At 37.8% G+C, this 20,309-nt stretch overlaps 2 protein-coding genes across 9 annotated transcripts in view; one reads left to right on the top strand and one right to left on the bottom strand.

Moving 5' to 3' along the window:
- Positions 1–1,116, bottom strand: part of PFKM (phosphofructokinase, muscle) — a 44,719-nt gene extending 43,603 nt beyond the window's left edge. The window contains exon 1 of the mRNA XM_019834856.2: positions 1,006–1,116. The gene's annotated coding sequence lies outside the window, so the exon portion shown is untranslated. The remainder of the gene's footprint in view (positions 1–1,005) is intronic.
- SENP1 (SUMO specific peptidase 1) overlaps positions 1,086–20,309 on the top strand; it is a 63,736-nt gene continuing 44,512 nt past the window's right edge. For 3 of the 8 annotated variants that reach the window (XM_023256995.2, XM_045061681.1, XR_006600690.1), the window contains exons 1-7: positions 1,086–1,299; positions 5,289–5,336; positions 6,797–6,927; positions 8,636–8,720; positions 9,575–9,616; positions 14,142–14,301; positions 18,413–18,584. In XM_023256995.2, coding sequence (XP_023112763.1) covers positions 1,086–1,299; positions 5,289–5,336; positions 6,797–6,927; positions 8,636–8,720; positions 9,575–9,616; positions 14,142–14,301; positions 18,413–18,584 — 852 coding nt within the window. Of the gene's footprint in view, positions 1,300–1,320; positions 1,935–5,288; positions 5,337–6,556; positions 6,659–6,796; positions 6,928–8,635; positions 8,721–9,574; positions 9,617–14,141; positions 14,302–18,412; positions 18,585–20,309 lie in introns of those variants that run through there. The other 5 variants (XM_045061682.1, XM_023256998.2, XM_023256999.2 and 2 more) reach the window with 5 other exon arrangements.

Here is a 20,309-nt window from a genome sequence, read left to right as displayed (position 1 = left end):
CCATATGAACAGATCTATGGAATGATTTAAGATGGACAAAACTGATACGGATCAGGTATGCCCAATACTACATGACAATATGTAGTATCAGCATGTGAAGTGATGCAAATAATCTACTTTTATGTATTTGACAGGGCAAGATCTCCTGAATTCAGCAAGCATCTCCTTTTTTCCAGAGTAGGTAAGAGGCTGGGGCCTACAGAGACTCCCGTTCTTTTAATAAAGTCTGAGCTCAGACTTCTGAGGTCTAAAGGGTCTACTCAGAAGCATTTCTCCAAGCCTTCTAGACAGGGCCTGAGTCCAGAGGCCAAGTTGAAGGACTTTGTAAAAAGTCTGAATGAATAAACATATTTCTTCCAATTTTTTTTTTTTTTTTTTTTTTTAAGTAGAGCACAGATTATATGTTAATCCATTCAGTCACAGGAGCAACACCAGGGCCATTTAGTTCTTCAGAGGGCAGACTCCTGGATCCTTTTCTATTTTTACTCGGAAAAGTAGGTCTTTGGTGGACCGCCAATAGCTTTCCTCACACCTCTCCCTATGTTTCAAACTCTTCCAGAGGTCTGTAAAGTGCCACAAGTTTCCAGAATCTAACTTAAACTAATCCCAAACTGCTTTTTTTTTTCTTCTCCCGAATGGCCAATCAAGCATGATGTAGTGCAAAGACTGCAGGCCTGCAAATTAAAAAACGTGTTTCCTAGTCCCAGATCTCCCATGCACTTTATAACTTTGGGAAATGACTTCACTTCCCTGAAACCGTTAGATTAAAATATTTCCTACAAGCACTAACGTTCCGTGATTCTCAATGAAACACGGTATAGAGCTCGAGTTAGCTCTCAGGTCCACATCCGTCAAAGTGGCCACAAGTTTCCTCCGATTGACGGCCACAGCAAAAAGCTGCCATGGAAACCTGAGCGAGAGCAAAAATCGCCAAGCGGAACCAGAAGACGGCGTGCAAGGGGATCGAGGGAACAGGAAAAAGCGAAGGACAACGGGCACACTAACAGTAATCCGAGAACGAGAACGGGAACGAGAAAAAATCCCAAACTGAAAGGGGAACAGGGAAACTATGACTTCAGCCTTAGATGGTCCCCGGGCTTCTCAGGCCTGGCCACACTGCGCAGGCGTCCCCCGAGTCCTCAACTCTGCTCTTTGACCTCCCGCCCCACCCCCGCCCCTCCACAGCCACCGGACGGCTCTTCCGGTGTTGTGGAGGTTGTTCCGGTTCGCGGCGGTTCCCGGGTTTTGCGTTCCGCGCCCGGCCGGAAACCCCTTCGCATAGCAGCCGGTTCCGGTTCGGTGAGTGGCGGCGGGAAGCTGGGGGAGGGGTGAGGATGGAGGGAGCCTGGGCCGGGAGGCAGTGCCGGTCCGGGCCCAGCGGCCTGGGTTGGGCTGGGCGGAAGCTGGGAGGGCTGTGGGGACGGCGCTTTTTCCTCTGCCCCGCCCCCTGGGACCACCTCCCCTCCCCCCGGCTATCCACCGGCCGGGATGTGGCCGGCGGCCGTTAGTTAGGCTTCCCGAGGCCGTTCCTTCAGGCCTCTTTCTCCCGGGCCGGCGAGAGGCCGTCTCCCTTGTCGTTACCACAGGCCCCATCTCGGCGCCCAGCCCTCCTGGGGGCAAAAAGGCCGGTTGGGATTTCGGGGCTTTCCCGCCCGAGCAGGGTCTTCTCTCACGGGAAAGCTGTTTTCACCGGGAAGCTCAGCTTTCTGTTACACCTGCTTCACCTCCCGCCTTCCTTGAGACCTGAGTGATATTTCTCGACTACTTCTGCGTCTCCCGTAAACATTTCTCCAACTCTTTTACTCTGTGGTATCTCCCTGAGACGTGATATCGCTAGTGTGCCACCACCAGAAAGAAACGTCTGGACCCTCCTGCCCAGGTTATGAAAACCCCCTTAACTGCCACGGTTTGCTTACCTGGCTCATCGCCTCCTGGTAATTCCCTTGAACCGTCTCTTTCTTGGTGTGCCCTAACGTGGTCTCTCTGGGTTATATGCCCGGCTTCTCTTCAGTTTGGTGATTTCTGTTTATCGGTGCCTTTGCAGTATTTTCACTTATCTCGTTGGCAATAACTTACTCCTTTATCACTTTCAAGTCAGCCTTGTTGAGGTCATTTCACTTCACGTTTGGTACACTTATTTGGGGGGGGTGCTTATAAAATGTATATAAAGCCTTATAGAGGCTACCACTTACTTTACTTCGCGTCTTTGTTCTAATTGGATATTCTGAACGGAGTAGATCACACCGTCTCCTCAGTCTTTGTGGAGCTAGTTGGTGTCACGGGCTCCTGTTGAAAGGTAGATTACACAGAATTTGGAATTACAGTTACAGTGAAACCTTATGCCTCTCTTAAGCATGATCCCTGAATCTTCTTCCAGTTGAGAGATCCCTTTTTCCCCTTTAGTCCCAGTCTGGGAGCCTCATTTCATTTTTCTCTTGAGAAGCCTCTTTCATCCCCCCCCCCCCCCCATTCCAATTCATCCCGACTGCAGACATGGTCTTCATGTCACCCATCTGATGAGTTAAGTCTAGAGGGAGCAAATGGATTAAAAAACAGGTTCTGCCACTTCAGGCCAAGGTGATGTAACTCGACTACTGCTTTGAAAGTCTTTTCTTTACCTGACTCCCACGCCTCCTACCAATTGCACTGGCTTTATTTTCTTGCTATGAGGATCTTTTTATGGATCTGTCTTCCCCCCAGTTGACAGTGTTTCAGCAGCAGGGACCATTTCTTACTCATCTTTGTATTCCTAATACCTTGTATGTAATTGGTGCAGAGTAAATGTTTGTGTATGAAAGGAATTGAATACTCAGTGTTTTAGGGCGTTACAGTGTTGAGGTGTTAGAGTCTAACTGGGAGAGATGGCATGTGAAAATACGAGAAACACAAGCAAATACGTGGTGTATGCTACGAACTGTACCATATACATATCCAGAGTTCAGACTAGAATGATTCACTTGGTCATTTCCATATTTCCATTCCCTCCTCATATCATAAATTATTCTAACCACATTTGGTCCTGGATAAAGCTAATCGCCTCTCCTCAAGTAAATACTTTCTAGTAACTTCATTGTGGCTCTAGACATTCTCTTTTACAGTCACCTGTTTGCATGTAAGCTTATACATGTTTTGCCATACTTGTTACATTTTGTCACTGTCAGGACTTCGCCATCTTTTTTTTTCTTTCAAATTTCCTATTGTTTTGTGTTCAGCTATTGACTTCACCTGAGTAGCTGTAATAGCTTATATTCTTTTAGTAAATTAAATGAACAATGTGTGAACTAGGAAGTATTGTTTGAATGCTTTTTTAAAAAGTTTATTTTTGAGAGAGAGAGAGAGAGAGAGCACGTGAGCTGAAAAGGGGCAGAGAGAGAGAGGGAGAGAGAGAATCCCAAGCAGGCTTCGCACTTTCAGCGTAGAGCCTCACAAACCGTGAGACCATGACCTGAGCCGAGATCAGGAGTCTGACACTTAACCGACTGAGCCACCCAGGCACCCCGGAATACTTTTCTTAAAAGGCAAAAAAATCTTAGGGTTACAAGAGTTTGGTGGCATTAACGTTTCCAGATCCAGCATTTCATGTTGAATCTTGGAGTAAGATATCCCTACTTCTAACATAAAGGCAAATGCCAAAGAGAAAGTAACATAAGCACACTGAAGAAGCTGGATGCATTTGTGTTACAATGTAAATGTGGGGCTTTAATTATTAATGTGGAACCCAGGGGATTCTGCTTTATTTAAAAAGGAAGAAGAGGAAAGAATACCTGGAAAATTTCCAGATAGAAGCCTTTTGTTACGTTGAGCATTTGGAAATATATTTGAAGCCTGAATATAAGGCTTAAATTCTTTGGGAGCCCTCCCCAGCAAGACTGGGTAATCAGATGATTGCTCTGCTTAGTCTGTAGCTATGCCAAGAAAAGCTCAAGCAGGCTTCCTTTGTGCCTGCATTTCATTATTGTGACCATAAGGAATACCTGTTATCATCATCTAGCCCTTAGTAGATTGAAGTCCTGATATTGCTAAAGTTGATGAAGTTGATTGATAAGGTTGATGACAAACTAAAGTTGATGATATGCTCAATCTTTTTAAAATATGGTGGGGCGTCTGGGTGGCTCAGTTGGTTAAGCGACTGACTCTTGATTTCAGCTCAGGTCATCTCAGAGTCCTGAGATCGAGCCCTGCCTTGGGCTCTGTGCTGGGCATGGAGGCTGCTCTGGATTCTTTCTTTCTGTCTCCCTGCCCCTCTCCTGCTTTTGCATGCATGCATGTGGACTCTTTCTCAAAAAAATAAATAAACTTTAAAAATTTGGTAATGAGATTATGACGGTAATAAGTGTGACTGCTACCATCCCTAGTCTCCTCTTCAATCTGCCAAGAAGCTTGGGTGCCAAGGACATGTTTATTAACCTAGTTCCACACAGTTAGGCTTCTAACTTCCTTTTTCTGGGAAAATTGGATACATCAGAGGAGAAAATTTCATGTACGTAAAGGGGCTTTGGTTTGTAGCAGTTTAATTAATGATGGGAGAGAAAAGTACTTTAGTACAATTGGGAAATATTCCTTGATTGTTCTTAGAGTGTCAGTAGCTTTATGTTTGGCCACTGAGTAAAACTTCTAGAAAAGAAGTCTAATAGGACCACCACAAGATCTATCACTTTTTTTTTTTAATTTTTTTTTCAACTTTTATTTTATTTTTGGGACAGAGAGAGACAGAGCATGAACAGGGGAGGGGCAGAGAGAGAGGGGGAGACACAGAATCGGAAACAGGCTCCAGGCTCCGAGCCATCAGCCCAGAGCCTGATGCCGGGCTCGAACTCACGGACCGTGAGATCGTGACCTGGCTGAAGTCGGACGCTTAACCGACTGCGCCACCCAGGCGCCCCAAGATCTATCACTTTTTAATTAAATGGTTTAGCATGAGGTAATAAAGGAACAGTTTGTGAAGAATTTCCAGGTTGTAATTTCAGTTCAGTCACTAACTTTATGACCATATATATACAAATCAATCTTTAAGGTTTGGCACTCCCAACTTGCTTCTTGCTGTAATGTTCTGTCATTCTGTGGGTAGTCTGTAATTGCTGTCTAATACAGCTCAGGTTCTGGAAATGTTTCAGATTGCCTCAGGTTAGTTTTAGTGTCTGTTTTCTCTATCAAGTCATCTCTTCTTACCATTTTATATTTTTCTTTCCTAAGAACACAAATGTCACTTTGAATGGCTTCCTATTCTATAATTGTATGAAAGAGGTGTTCCAGTATGTCACATTTCCGTTTTCTGTCTTCTTTTGTAGAACTTTGTATCTTTGCTAAAGTCAGTGATGTGAAAAGACCTGACATGGGTAAGTCTAACTCTGAAGTAGTAATTGAGTCTTTTAGTTACTCTGATTAGTTAGGTTGGAATGAAAAAATGTTGTTGTTTTGTTTTGTTTTTAACATTTTCAGTATTTGCATCTTTGTGCTTAATAATAATCTTAAGAGAGATCTCAACTTAATTATGTAATACTGTAATACTAGACAATACTCTTGGTTGAGACACTGTTTATAGCATCATTTGGAACCATTTTCTCATTCATTGTATTGAAAAAGCCAAATACACACCAGCAAACATTTACTATGTGCCAGGCCCTGTTCTGAGCACTTAAAATATATTAATTCATTTAATTTTTTACAACTGTCTTACAAGGGTGTTTAATATCAACAAGGAAAGTGAGACACAGAAGTTAAGAAACAACTATAACTGGCAGAGCCAGAATATAAACTCAGGCAGCCTGGTTTCAGAGTCCCGGTTCTTTTGTACTATGTTATACCACCATCTATGTGATAAATAATTTGATTAGGGTAAATTTTAAAATTTCACTTAGCTGGTAACATTCAGAATTCACTATGAATGCAACATTTTGCATTATTCATAGTTCTTCATGTCTAGAAAGGGGATCGATACAAAGTCAGGACTAGTAGCCAATTAGGAATAGGTTGAACAGTCTATACAGTTAGATCTTACACATCTTATAACATCTCATGTGCTCCTTTTAGATTCACATTAGTCTTCTCTCTTGTTTCTGTTTTTTCCTTTTGCTTAGTCTACCGTCTCTCTTACCTGGTCATTTGTTTCCCTTTTCTCTAATTGCTGATGTCAGTGTAAGTCACTGAATTCTGTCACTCTCATTTGCTTCTATTCTCTTATATTAACAAAGATCTCAAAGATGGTTATAAAGTAAGGTTCTGCCACAGTATTATAGTAATTGAGCTGATATCTGTCAAGAGCCATATGTATACATTATACTTTTTGCAGAAAAGACAGTTCAGGTGGATTCATTTTTAAGCACTTTTTGAGTTAGACAAAGAAAATAAACAGTTATGAACTGTTTTTGAGTGTTTGTTTTTGAATGATGAGTTTTTTTCCGTGTGTGTGTGTGTGTGTGTGTGTGTGTGTGTGTGTTTTTAAGTAGTTACTTCTTTTCTAGTTAAAACATTCAACGTTTCTTTAGGGAAAATTTAATTTTTTAAAGAAACTTTGAATTAAATGTGGTTTGTTTTTTTTTTTTAAATACTTATACAGGTTTTGAACTGTTTGGCAGATGATCTCAGTCAATTCCAAATGAGCCAATTTCTGCACATGGGCCTCTTTTTGACAATGACATTTTGAGATTGCTGGCCAATGGTTAGTTATGAAAGAGGTTTTATTTGACTATAGAGCTGTTCTTTGGGAATCATTTTTATTAGGTGAAAAGATTTGTTCATAGGAAAGTAGTTATTGAAGAATTATATGACTTGAACTAATTCTGGATTCTTTTCGCAGATGATATTGCTGATAGGATGAGGATGGATGCTGGAGAAGTAACATTAGTGAACCACAACTCCATATTCAAAACCCATCTCCTGGGACAAACAGGTTTTCCAGAGGACCAGCTTTCACTTTCTGACCATCAGGTTAGGAATAATTTTCTTCCCTTATTTAATGAATTATTTTGGTTTCAGTTTTCATCTAATGTAATTTAAATGCCATACTCAAAAGGATGAATGTATATATAAACTTTTTAGAATTGCTATTTCTGGTGTTCTGAATTTTGTTTGATATATTAAAGTTAAAACAAGAACCAGGCTATGTATGAGTTCTTTGAGAACTGTTTATTTTAGAAAACATTTTATTCCTATGCATATTATAATCACGAAAACACAGGTCAGTGTTCTTTTAAACTAGTGTCTTAAAATTGTTGGGATTAAATGGGTAATTTGTAAATATTCAGAGGCTCTGAGATTTCCCAGTGCTATAAAAAGTGTAGTTTCTCAAAGGACCAGCAACAACAGCATCCCTTGGGAGCTTGTTAGAAATACGGAATCTCAGGCTTCACCCCAGACCTCCTCAGTCAGAATCTACAGTTTTAAAACTTTTTATCTGATAAAGAGAAATACCATGTGATCCAGTAATTCCTCTACTGGGTATTTACCCAAAGAAAATGAAAACACTGAATTAAAAAGATGTATGCACCCCTGTGTTTATTGCAGCGTTATTTACAATAGCCAAAATATGGAAGCAACCTAAATGTCCATTGATAGATGAATGGTATACATATACAAATGGAATATTATATAGCATTTAAAAAGGATGAGATCTTGCCATTTGTAATAGCATGGATAGACCTAGAGAATATTATGCTAAGTGAAATAAGACTGAGAAAGACAAATATAATTTAGCTCACGTGCGGAATCTAAAAAACAAAACAAATAAATGAATAAACAAATAACAGAATAAGATCTATAAATACAGAGAACAAACTGATGGTTGTAGAGAGGGGAGTGAAGCAAAATGGGTGACGGTGAGTGGGAGATAGAGGCTTCCAGTTATGGAATGAATAAGTCACAGAAATAAAAGGCACAGCATAGGGAATATAGCGTGACAGATGGTAGCTAGATTTGTGGTGAGTATAGCATAACACATAGAAAATTTGGATAATTGTGTACACCTGGAACTAAAATGAATACTTTTTTTAAAAAGGAAAAAAATCTTCAGCTGGTTTATTTGCACATTAAGGTTTGAGTAATAAAGCAGTTTTTCTCAGTAGGAAAGCCATTACTAATATGGATGAGACAATTTTTTGCTGTGTGAATCTCTTCCAAGCATAGCAGAATGTTTAGCATTCTTGACACTTGGGCACTAAATGCCTGTAGTATCTGCCCCCAATAATCATTTTTAATAATTTAACTGAATATATATCCACACATTTCCAGATTGGTACTGGGGTGCAGTACCCACCCCTGATTAAGAACTTCTGTATGAAGTTATCAAAAGATTCCAAACAGGTACATTTTGTCACCCCCTTTGATAAATGATACAGCTGGCTTGCAGAACAGGATATACCACATGTATATTTACCTTCTAGTGAACATCCTTTGCATTAAGTTGTGTAACAGATACTTTGCCCATTTTTCCCCTTGAAGCCTCAGTAGTTCCATCAGACTCTTTATGTATTTTTGTTTCTTATTAGTATGTAGTTTATTTATAATATATAAAAATACAATTATATTGAATTTTGAAATATGTCATAATCTTGTTTAATGGTACATTTTTCCTAGTATAAATTTTTATCCCATTTTATTGTAAAAATATGATTTACGAAAAATCTTTTGCTTTGTTTAGATATTACCTTCCAGGGAAGGAAATCTGGACCGATCTTATACATGTTCTACAAGAAGTGCAGCTTATAATCCAAATTATTATTCAGGTATGACGCATTGCTTGGAGTCAAGGCATTTATACCATTCAGATTTCTTCCTAGCAAATTGTTTGTGTTTACTATCTCAAAGTGAAAACATTGTCAAGAGCAAAATTGTATTTTCTCCCATAAAACATCACTGTGTGTGTGAATGGGGAAGGAGCATTGCTATAATACTTTACTGACCTAGTCTCAAACCACATATTTTTAATGGAAAAGTTTTTTTTTTAATCCATTTCCTTACTTGTTCATTATGTCATTGTGAAAAGCAGTACAGCTTTGGTTTTGGCTTTTTTTTTTTTTTTTTTAATATGCATATATGATGTAAAGGATATTTGTTTTGGATGGATTTAAAGCACAGAGCTAGCCTATTTATTTTGCTTGAAATCATGAATCCTAAAAAATTATTTCTACACAAGCTTGTCCCTCTATCAGGGCAGGAAATGTTAACTACATGTTTCTGTCTAGCACCTGCCACAGCCATGCTTGCATATTCAAGGGCTTGCCTATTCAGCTTGTGACCCATGACAGAAGTCCGCATTCTCTAGGCTATTCCTAGTCCTTGGCCTGCCTGACTTTCCATCTGCCCCCTTCCTAAGGTTAGGACTTACAGTTATCTTCTGGCTCTGTCTTGGGGAAACTAAGAGGTTTTTGTTGGTTAGCTTCCTGGCACTACAACCCAGGAAGATGATGGTGGTCTTCCCATGTCTTTTCACTACTAATTCTTCAATCTCCTCACCTTACCGCAAATATGGGAATACTAGTAATACCATTGAACCTGCCCTAATGGGATTTTTATAAGGATAAATTGAGATTATAAATATGAAATGCAAATAATAATTATTGTTATTTGGCTTCCTCAGGATTCTTTGTCAGCAAGATGAGATCTCCTCCCCTAAAAAGACGTTAGTATGATGATCTTTTAGATTTATATTATATTTAAATGTCATTTAGGTGGGTGGTACTTTACCCTGGGCTCTGGATTTCCTCTCCTGGTATGGGAAATGGTCTCCACATAGGGTGTGCATAATTTGTATGGAAAAATCAGTTAACTGGCTCAGAAAGTAACTCTGCCATCATTATTATTGGAAAGGCCTTTCTGATGAGCAGAGAGCCTGAAATCTGGTTGGACATCTCATTCTAGGGGAAGGACAGTTGAGTGGATAATGAAATGAGATCATTAATGAAATGAGATCATTAGTATTTCAATTTGAACTCAGGCTGTGTTTGCTTGTAATTTCATATGTTGGTTTTCCATTGGGTAGAATATTTGCTTGTAGTTTAAAATAATTGCTTAATAATAAACAGTTACACGAAATTATACTCAAAATCTGCTGACCATAACAACTCAACTCTGGCCTTTTCTAATTTTTGTCTGTGTACATGCTTGGTATACATCGTATGATTCAATACATGTAATCTTTTTTAGCCCATATATTTTTATTTTTACTTTTCCATCTGTTTACATGTTATTCTTTGTATCTACCTTTTTATGCTCATTTCTAATAATCCATGGAACTGATATGCACATTCACAATACTTTATGTACATTTCTAAAATCCAAAAAGCTCTGAAAACCAAAAATTATTTTCGTAATTCATTTGGTATCAAAAGTGACCTGACCTCAATTAATTCCTTGGCAAAACCTACATGAATTGACCTGAAGCTGTTTGTGTCTTTTATTTATCTATAAATAGGAGTATTTATATATGCAGATATATCACCACGCATTTCACTGCAGATCCATCAATATGTTTGATTACAGGGTGCAGCTTCAGATTATACCTTGAAGTGCTACCATAGTATATACCAGGATATCTCTCTAAAATTCCAAAAATTTTAAATTCAGAAATGCAGTGGGACCCGAGGGGCTATGAGTTAGGATAATGGGCCCATGCAATCATTTGCTTCATTATTTTCCCTATAGTTTAGGTCCCCTTCACACTTGCTGTTTTTAGCTATTGTAAATAATATGACTTAAAAACATCTGTATGTATAGCTTTTTTTCTTTTTTAAAAAAAATTTTTAATATTAATTTATTTTTGAGCGACAGAGCATGAGCAGGGGAGGGGCAGAGAGAGAGAGACAGAATCTGAAACAGGCTCCAGGCTCAGAGCTGTCAGTGCAGGGCCCAATGTGGGGCTCAAACCCGTGAACCATGAGATCATAACCTGAGCCAAAGTTGGAAGCTTAACCGACTGAGCCACCCAGGCACCCCTGTATATAGCCTTTTTTCTTCTAAATTTCATTAGACCCTTAATATTCACAAAGGATATATCTGAGATTATCTCACATCCTCATGTTCTTGACTGTGGTGATATTTGGCCAGATTCTTAGCTTTGTACTCAGTGACATGATTCTTGAGAGTTAGATTTTTCCTGTTTGTCCTCATACCATAAATTGATCCTCGTATCAAAATCTTACTTTTTCTCTGTCGCTTGAAGGCCATTTTTTTTAGGAAAAGCAAAAAAATAACTTCATAACTGTTACTGTATATATGATGAATAACAAATAACAACAGCCATGTTGAAATGGGGATGCTGAACTATTAGATTCATTCTCTAAATTAAAGCATGAAGCAGAGGATTCAGATTTGTGCCTACCAAATTTCATCTAATCCCTGACCAAGCAAAGGTATGGCATGTCACAGACCTCCAGGGTTGCTCTCTGACCATCAGAATTTTTAATCTGTGAAGGCTAAGAGTTATATACTTTTTTCTTGTAATAAAACGTTCAAATCAAACCTACTTTTTATTGTGTACTTTACCTAATTTTGTTCTCCTGCCACACCCATTCCAATTGATTTTAAATCCCGCAGAATTTTGTCTCTACTATCTCTTTTGTATGTATTCTTTTCCGATAATCCCCACATTAATTTCTGTGGTCAGTCACCATGAGCTTCACTGCTTGATTGGGCTAAATGTGGGTATCCCATTTACTGCTTTAGTCTTTTCATTCTGACTCTCTCAGCCTTTCATTCTGACTCTATTCTCTTTTCCATCAAGGTGAAAAAGAACATGGGAAAGCCCCAAAACTTTAGAATCTAGGGTCTGGAGCTTACCATTTACTGCTTTACTGGCTCTGCCTCTCTATATCAAGCTTTTAAAAAATCTGCTTCTTAATCCATTCAAGATTAACCTATTTAAAAACATTGATTTAAAAAAATCATTTTTAGAAAGCAGAGAAAATGTAAATCTTTCTGTTAATAACTTAATGTTGCTCAGACTTCAAGAGCTCTTGATTTTATTAAGAACACAATTTATTGTGTTTATTATTAAGAACACAAAAGAAAATTAAAACATTTTAAACCCTAAACAAAGAAAAGTAGATAAAGATAAAAAGATGATTTTGCTCAAGCTTAGAGTCATTATCAATGTCTTATCTTTGGAAAATATGTTAAACTAGGTTGCCACACTGGCATTTAGTAGATAATTTAAAGCATCCTGCTATTTATAACTAAATAAACCTGAAAGTGAACAAGAGCAACTGATGATGGTTACTTTCATAGTAGCGATTGCTTGATCTACATTTTTTAAAATATAAGAGTTTATTTCATTGTGTTCATAAAATATTGCCTTGTCCTTGTAGAAAATTTGTAGAGAAAGTAGAAAAATACCTATCATTCTGTTATTGGAACACAACTAAAGTTAAATTTTTGGTGTATTTCCTTATAGTTTTGTGTGTGTATGTGCACATAATAAGTAATCTTAATTGTGGCATTTGCAATCTGATCTCTTAATGATGACAGAATACCAGGCTAAACCAACACCAAAAAGAGAGTGTCTGCAGCCCTATGTTGGTCCCTCTCTATCGCTGCTTGATTACATCAGCAATACTGGACTATTCATTGCTTTCATTGAGTGGGGATAGAACCACCTTGTTCTGGTTAAACGGACTGCCTGATCCTGTGCTTTCCCCTTGCATTTGAAAGCCGAAGCCTTTGTCAAATGCCATTGAGGAGGCTACTCTGGCTTCTCCTTGGTCTCAAATTTCACACTTGTCAGGGTAATTTTGCATTTTTTGGTAGACTTATTCCTTAAGTAGACATCTCTAGGCAAATCATTCCCTAATCATATTGTAGCAAAATGTGTGAGAGACAGATTTCTACTGTTATTACTTTGCATTTAAAGATAAAAATGTTCTGGCCTTTAATAATACTCATTTTTATTAGTCTTATGTTTCTCTCCTTAAAGTAACAGTGATAGATGTTATGCATAGATACTGATTACAAAGGTAAAAGGTTATAATTCATTTTGAAAGTAAATATAATTTTAGATTAGGTTCATCCACTGGTGAATCAACTGGTACTAACACCACCCTTGACCACTGCTGTTTTTCCTGTCTTATTCATCCTAAATCCCGATATTCCTGATCCTAAAACAAAACAAAACAAAACAAAACAAAAACAAACCTGCAGTACAAACTTATTTTTGTCACCTGGTCTATTTTTTGGATACAGTATCAAGAGCTACATTAAATATTTGAAATAACATAATATTGTGCAGAGTTCTGTGGTAATTCGCTTTGAAAGGTCTTCAAAATGATGTCCACGTTAGGCAAAAATTCAAGAAGTAGACAATTATCATTCTCAATTTTCCACTGGTGTTCCTCAGAGTTCCATAACCTAATATCTGAAGTTATTTTGAAGGTGCTGTTTTAAATTGTCTGATCCTGCTGATAGGGAGAGGTGGGTTTAGAAATTATTCTAGTCCTAGGTGAAATTTCAATAAACTTTTCTTACCCCAGCCTGTAAGCCACAAGTCAGAAGATTCAAATATAATTCTTACTTAATCTGATTGCAATATCACGCATTGGAGGGAGTATTGATATGTCTGATGATTATGACATTAATTGACTGAAGATAATCATACCAGAACCAGATGCATATGATGGGTCATTCCTGCCATAAGCCAGCCAGAATAAGCAGCAATGAGGTTATCTCTGCTCTTAGAGAGAGCCCCTGAGTCGTGAACATGGTAATTAAAAAAACAAAGTGACACCAGCTGCTTATTAAGCAATAACTGTTGTTCATTTGCATTACAATTCTCCTTGGCCCTCCACCTGCTTTCTTACTGGTCTGGCCTACCTTCTTTCAGGCCCAGGCCTGGGAGTGCTTGCAAGATATAGTTGGGGTAAAATGTTGACTTTTGGTGGACACCACGGAGTCACATTGATGCAGATAAGGCACATGGCTGTGGCAGGATTCAGCTCCTTCATCAATTTTCAGGTTAGTATGGCTGAATCAATTATAGTTTGTAGAAGTTCCCTTACTGCAGACTTTACTGGCAGTTGAGACTGGGATCTTTCTTCCATGAGAGACATGGTGCTATGCCACATTACTTTGGAATACAATGTTGGACATGGTTGCAGTCATATGGAAAACTACTACTGTCGGTATTTGTCTAATTATTCAAACTTTTATTCTTTTAGACAACCCTTCCTCAGACAGTTTTCTTGGCTCAGGAGATTTAAGAACCTTTGGCCAGAGTGCAAATGGCCAGTGGAGAAATTCCACTCCAGCATCAGGTTCAACTTTACAAAAATCAAGAAACAGCCGAAGTCTTTACCTCGAAACCCGAAAGACCTCAAGGTAGGTATTCTGGCTGCTTAGTTCACAAGTCTTTCCTCTGGTATAAGAGAAAATGGCCATAAGATAGTTGTTAACATTGGCATTTTAAGGGTGTAACACCATTTCTGAACTTTAAACCATGAAAATATGGACAAATGCATTTTAAATTTTCAACTTTTAATTGGTGCTGAATTTTGGTGACATCCAAAGCTTCTCATTAGAGGAGAGTTTTGAGGGCAATCTTGGTGCATATGAATGAGTATTTATTTTGGGATTAATATGGCTATTATGAATCTTACGTGGAAGTCGTTCAATTTCTATGGCTTCAGTAGCAAAGAAATCAGCGCATTTTTATAGGCTTTCACATGAGCAGAGACCTGGCTCAAACCAAAGAAACTCTACACCCCATGGCCTCAGGGCTTTATCCTTTCAGCCCAATTTCATAAGCACTACCTATTCCCTCACTAAGCTTATAAAGGTTTCCCTCAAGAACTTTATTAGTAAAATATTTCTTTTTTAAAATGGTATTTATGATTTCTTAAATTTTACTCTAGTGATGGATTTTAGGAATATGGTATCATTTAATTTCCTGCTTAGTTAAAGCTAAGCTTGCTGGCATTGATAGAAACCAACGAGATGGCTTTTATTTTATGATTATCAGCACATGGACTCTGGAAACATGTGTCAATACTCCCAGGGATAGTCTTCTCCACTCCTTATTTTTTTTAATTACACAAGAATTCATTAATGCATTCACATTGTAAAAATTAAAACATTGCCAAAAAGGCTGAAGATCCCTTGGCCACTGCTCACAATTTTATTCCCCTCCCCTTGGTGTATTTCCATCCACACCTTTCCCTATGTTTGTTTCTCTTTTGCTCTTATATAGCGTGAGATATATGCATGTGTACTATGAAATGTATAATGTTATTTTGTCTTCATTAAAGATTTTCTGTATGCATCATTTGGCAAGTTGCTTTTTTTACTCAGTAAGGCTATGCTGTTATTTTTAAAAATAACATTATTATAGAAACAAGTACATGTGCTTTGTGAAAAATCAGAAAATACAGATAGGTAAAAATAAAAAATAAAAACATCATGTTTCCACCAGTTAAAGATCACCTCTGTAATATCTTAGTATATTTCCTTCCAGATGTTTTGCTCTGCATTTATACACATTTTTTCAAACATGAATTCATACTCTGCATACTTTTATAATAATCTGCTTTTTAAGTCAATCACATCTTCTTTTCCATTCAGTAAATTTGTCTTGTACACTAAACTGTATTTAAATTTTCCTAGTTGACCCAAAATATCCTTTATGGCTTCTTTGTCCAAACCAGTATATAATCTAGGATTGCATCTGGTGGTTATTGCCTTTAAGTCTCTTACAATCTAGAAAACCCCTTTTTTTCTTATGACATGACTTTTATACATAGCGTTCCACCCTTTGGATTTGACAGGTTTCTTCTTCATAGTATTATTTTGTCATTTATCCTCTGTATTTTTTTGTAAACTAGATTTTTGTCTTCAATAAAAACTAGTGATGTGTTACATCACATTAGAAAACCTCTAAATCTGGTTCTCCTATCATTAGTGATTCTGGAGTAGAGAGGTAACAGTCTGGTCCTTTAGTACAGTTAGGTATTCCCCCTTGTGACTAGAATATAACTGATGTAAATAATGTTACTTTGGTGTTCTATCAATGACCAGTTTCGTATCAGCCTAATAGTTATTCACATCAATTGATAATTGTTATCTGATAATTTTTTTTAATTGAGGTATATTTGACATATCACATTATATTAGTTTCAGGTATATAAACATAATGATTCAGTATTTGTATGTATTGCAAAATGATCACCATAGTAAGTCTACTTAACATCTATCACCATACATAGTTACAAAATTATTTTTTCCTGTGTTAAGAACTTTTAAGACCTCTCAACAACTTTTAAATATGTAATATGGTATTAATTATAGTCATCATGCTGTACATTACATCCCCAGAACTTACTTAGAACTTGGAAATTTGTATCTTTTGACCTTCTTTGGCCTGATAATAATTTTATTAGAGTTAATGAAATAATACTTTTCCAGTGTTATCATTTCTTCTACACTTATTGTCACTCTGCTGTGAAGGAGAGCTTTTTTTTCTCAGTAGAGAGGGTTGTTTGGTTACCTTAAGATACATCTACTGGAAAGGCAGGATATACGATTAGATCTTCTTTTCCATTACCAATTTTCAAAGTGAGGTTTTTTTGTTTTTTTTTTTAATAGCCACTTCATGTGGTTCAGAGGAATGTTTCTTTTCTTTTTTAATGTCATTACAGATTCAGTGTGTTTCAATCTACCACCATCATTATTCTTGTAATGTTCACATTCTCACAGCTTTATCCAGTGGGAGTTCTTTCAAGCTTACTGCTGTGTCTGGCCCAACCTCATTAATTGTTGGAAGCATCCTTGCTCTCTGGCATTGCAAGATGTTCTCCCACTGTTTTTTTGTTTAGAAAATAAATCTTTTGCATTAAACACACACACACACTCTAGGAAGCATCAATAAAAAAGACATTGTGAAGAATTCATTATATCTTCACCAAGCCAATTATACTTGCCTTTCTTTTTGTAGCTGCATCCACCCATCCTAAGGCCTATTCCCAAAATTCTGAGTCCTTGTTCCTTTCCCCACTCTAACACACATAGAAACCATTATAATTTGAAGAGTTAGAGGCAGAGCATGTAAGTGCTTTTTTTTTTTTTTTAAGTTTTTAATTCCAGTTAACATACAGTATTATGTTAGTTTCAGGTGTACAATGTAGTGATTCAGCATTTCCATACAACATCCAGTGCTCATCAGAAGTGTATTCCTTGATCTCCATTACCTATTTCACCCATCCTTCCACCACCTCCCCTATGATAACCATCTGTTTGTTCTGTATAATTAAGAGGCCGTTTCTTGATTTGTCTCTTTTTTTCCCCTTTGAGAGAGCATGTAAGTGCTTTTAGATTTTCTTTAGACTAGTCTGATTTCATTTGGATCCAGACTAATTGTACTGATTTAAAGAGTTGTTTTCATTGAATTCAGCTTAGTCAGCTGTGTATTCTGCATCCTCAGCAAAAAAAAAAAAAAAAAAAAAAAAGAAAAAGAAAAAGAAAGAAAATTCAGTATGCTAAGAGCAAGTACCTTATACTTACTGGGTAATAATAGATGAAAAAGACCACATAGAAAGAACTTTAAATTATTAATCAAGTCTTAGAGATAAGACTGGGCTTTAAGTTCACAAAAGCACTTTTCCTGCCAGTGTTTTCCTTTATTTGGGGGCACAAACAGTTTAAAGAAACAAAAAAATTCTCCTTCAGAGGAGGTAAATAGGCCAGAAGGAGAATTGGCAGAGAGCGATGCAGCCTAAAAGAAAGCCTTCTGGTTGTTTTTAATGAAGGATGGGAGCCCTCTGTTGGCTTTTTAGGAAATTTTAAAATTCAGGTTAGATTTTTTTTTTTTAACATTTATTCATTTTTGAGACAGAGCACAAGCAGGAGAGGGGCAGAGAGAGAGGGAGACACAGAATCCGAAGCACGTTCCAGGCTCTGAGCTGTCAGCACAGAGCCCGATGCAGGGCTCAAACTCACGAACCGTGAGATCATGACCTGAGCTGAAGTCAGGGGCTCAACCGACTGAGCCACCCAGCAGCCCCTAAAATTCAGTTTAAAAGCTTCTTTGAGAGGCTTTAGCTTTATCCATCTTTGCATAAATAATTCCCCACAAAGGGCTTGAGGGAGGGGGTTGCAGCAAGTAAATAGAAAGTGTAAGATATATAGACCCCAAGTTTACTGAAGAAGTCTGACCTGATATACTTTTTGTCATACTGCACAGGTCTTTGGTTCCTGACCAAAGGAACTATAAAGTTAAGAAATGCAATTTTAGATGTTTGGTAATTATGTAGTATGGTAATCTAGGACTTCTTAAGTTGCAGAACCTGGTGCAGCAACCCATGCATCATTTCTTATATATGTCCCTCAAATGGTACTTCCATTATTCTACCTGTTGGTGTTTTGTTTTTGGTATTTCTTGAAAGTCACTAGGTTGGATTTTCTTGCTGTTTTTTTCTTATGAACTTTTTTTTTTTTTTAGTGGATTATCAAACACTTTTACAGGAAAGGCAAATCATCACTGCCATGTGTCTGCATACGAAAAATCTTTTCCTATTAAGCCTGTCCCAAGTCCATCTTGGAGTGGTTCATGTCGCCGAAACCTCTTGAGCCCCAAGAAAACTCAGAGGCGACATGTTAGTACAGCAGAAGAGGTAAGGAAAACCTGCGACAAACGCTGCTAAAGGTTAGAATCTTTCCCTGTATTCTGCCGTTTGTTCCTCTGATTCAGACATTTACTAACCATCTGTTCACTTAGTCCTTTTTCTGCTTTTTGTTTCTTAATTTAGATTTTAGGAGGACTTCATTATTTTTCTTATCATTTTCTCTATTCCTGTTGGGCAGCAGACTGACTTTTCAGTATTTCCTAAATGAGTTCTCATATATCAAACTATCTCTGGTTTTTTTTTTTTTTGGCCCTTCCTCAACTCTTGTTTCATATGGCAAAACTGTTAATCTTGCTGGGTTTGATGAAATATCTGCCTTTATTTCTTATTAGGACAATTTTCCCTTAGTGTAAGAAGAAAATCAAGAAGCCAGCTAAATAATTTACAACCCTTCATTGAGTAAGAAGATCTTTGAGATCATAGATGTTCCCCCCAAAAAAGATGTTTTGTTGACACTTTGGTTGTTATATGCATTCAGTAAGCCTAAAGGAGAAATTCAATTCTGTAAATATAATATAGCATATAACTTATGTGGTAGGAAATGTGCTTGTACCTGTTAAGTTAAATACTATGCATCTAGTCAGCTTTGGACTACTTGCTATGAAGATACAAATAAATAACAATGCCTTACATTTATATTGTATATAGAGTTTCCAGTATGCTTTCCACATGTATTACTATGTTGAGTCATTTTAATGCTGTGAAATAGGTAGAGATGATATGCACATTTTACATATTGGGAGAGTAAAGGTGAGAGGTCACACAGTAAATGGCCAGCCTACAACCCAGGTCTTTTGGTGTCTAGTCTGGTATGCATTGTATTATACAACCCAGCGGTATGGCTCCAGCCCATTGGAGCTTACAGACTGGAGAGTCAAGAATATAGCACTATGTGCCAAATAACTAGATAATTTGTTAATGATGATTGTTTAAGTGGCAGAACTTGATTATTTGTGACATGGTTAGTAAAAATCCTGTGCATTTTTTTGGTTTTAAGTTTGTATTGAATCTAAAATATTCAAGCAGGGGCGCCTGGGTGGCGCAGTCGTTAAGCGTCCGACTTCAGCCAGGTCACGATCTCGCGGTCCGTGAGTTCGAGCCCTGCGTCAGGCTCTGGGCTGATGGCTCAGAGCCTGGAGCCTGTTTCCGATTCTGTGTCTCCCTCTCTCTCTGCCCCTCCCCCGTTCATGCTCTGTCTCTCTCTGTCCCAAAAATAAATAAAAGTTGGAAAAAAAAATTAAAAAAATAAAATAAAATATTCAAGCAGAGGGTGGCAGAACTAGTAAGTCATATTTAGTAGGTAAAGGATAGATACGAAACTGGCAGCAGTTGCCTTTGGTGATAAGAGCTGAGCAACAGTAGAGATTTATTTTTCACTTTTGTACTATTGAATTTACCACCATGTATGTATTAGTTATTACATACATAAATCATATTTTTTTAATTACTGGGGCTGTGCTTCTGCTGGATCCTAGGCAGCCTGTGGGGTACAGAGAGACTTGTGGGGGAGGAGACAGCAGCATGGCAGCTGGATACTGGCCTCCCAACCCTCCCCTGCCCCAGGTGGCTGCTGCTGAGATCACTAGGATCCTTAAGACTATGTGCGTTCATTGTAATCCCACTAGCTAACCAGTCCTTTGGACCACTCAGTCCCTCCTCCTTTCACCTCTGCCTTCAGCCTGAGGACTTGGGCTAGGTGAATAATTTTATCCT

The sequence above is a fragment of the Felis catus genome, chromosome B4, assembly GCF_018350175.1.
Source record: "Felis catus isolate Fca126 chromosome B4, F.catus_Fca126_mat1.0, whole genome shotgun sequence".
Classification (NCBI taxonomy): domain Eukaryota; kingdom Metazoa; phylum Chordata; class Mammalia; order Carnivora; family Felidae; genus Felis; species Felis catus.
Note: the sequence above shows the minus strand (reverse complement) of the source record. Positions and strands in the feature narration are given on the sequence as shown.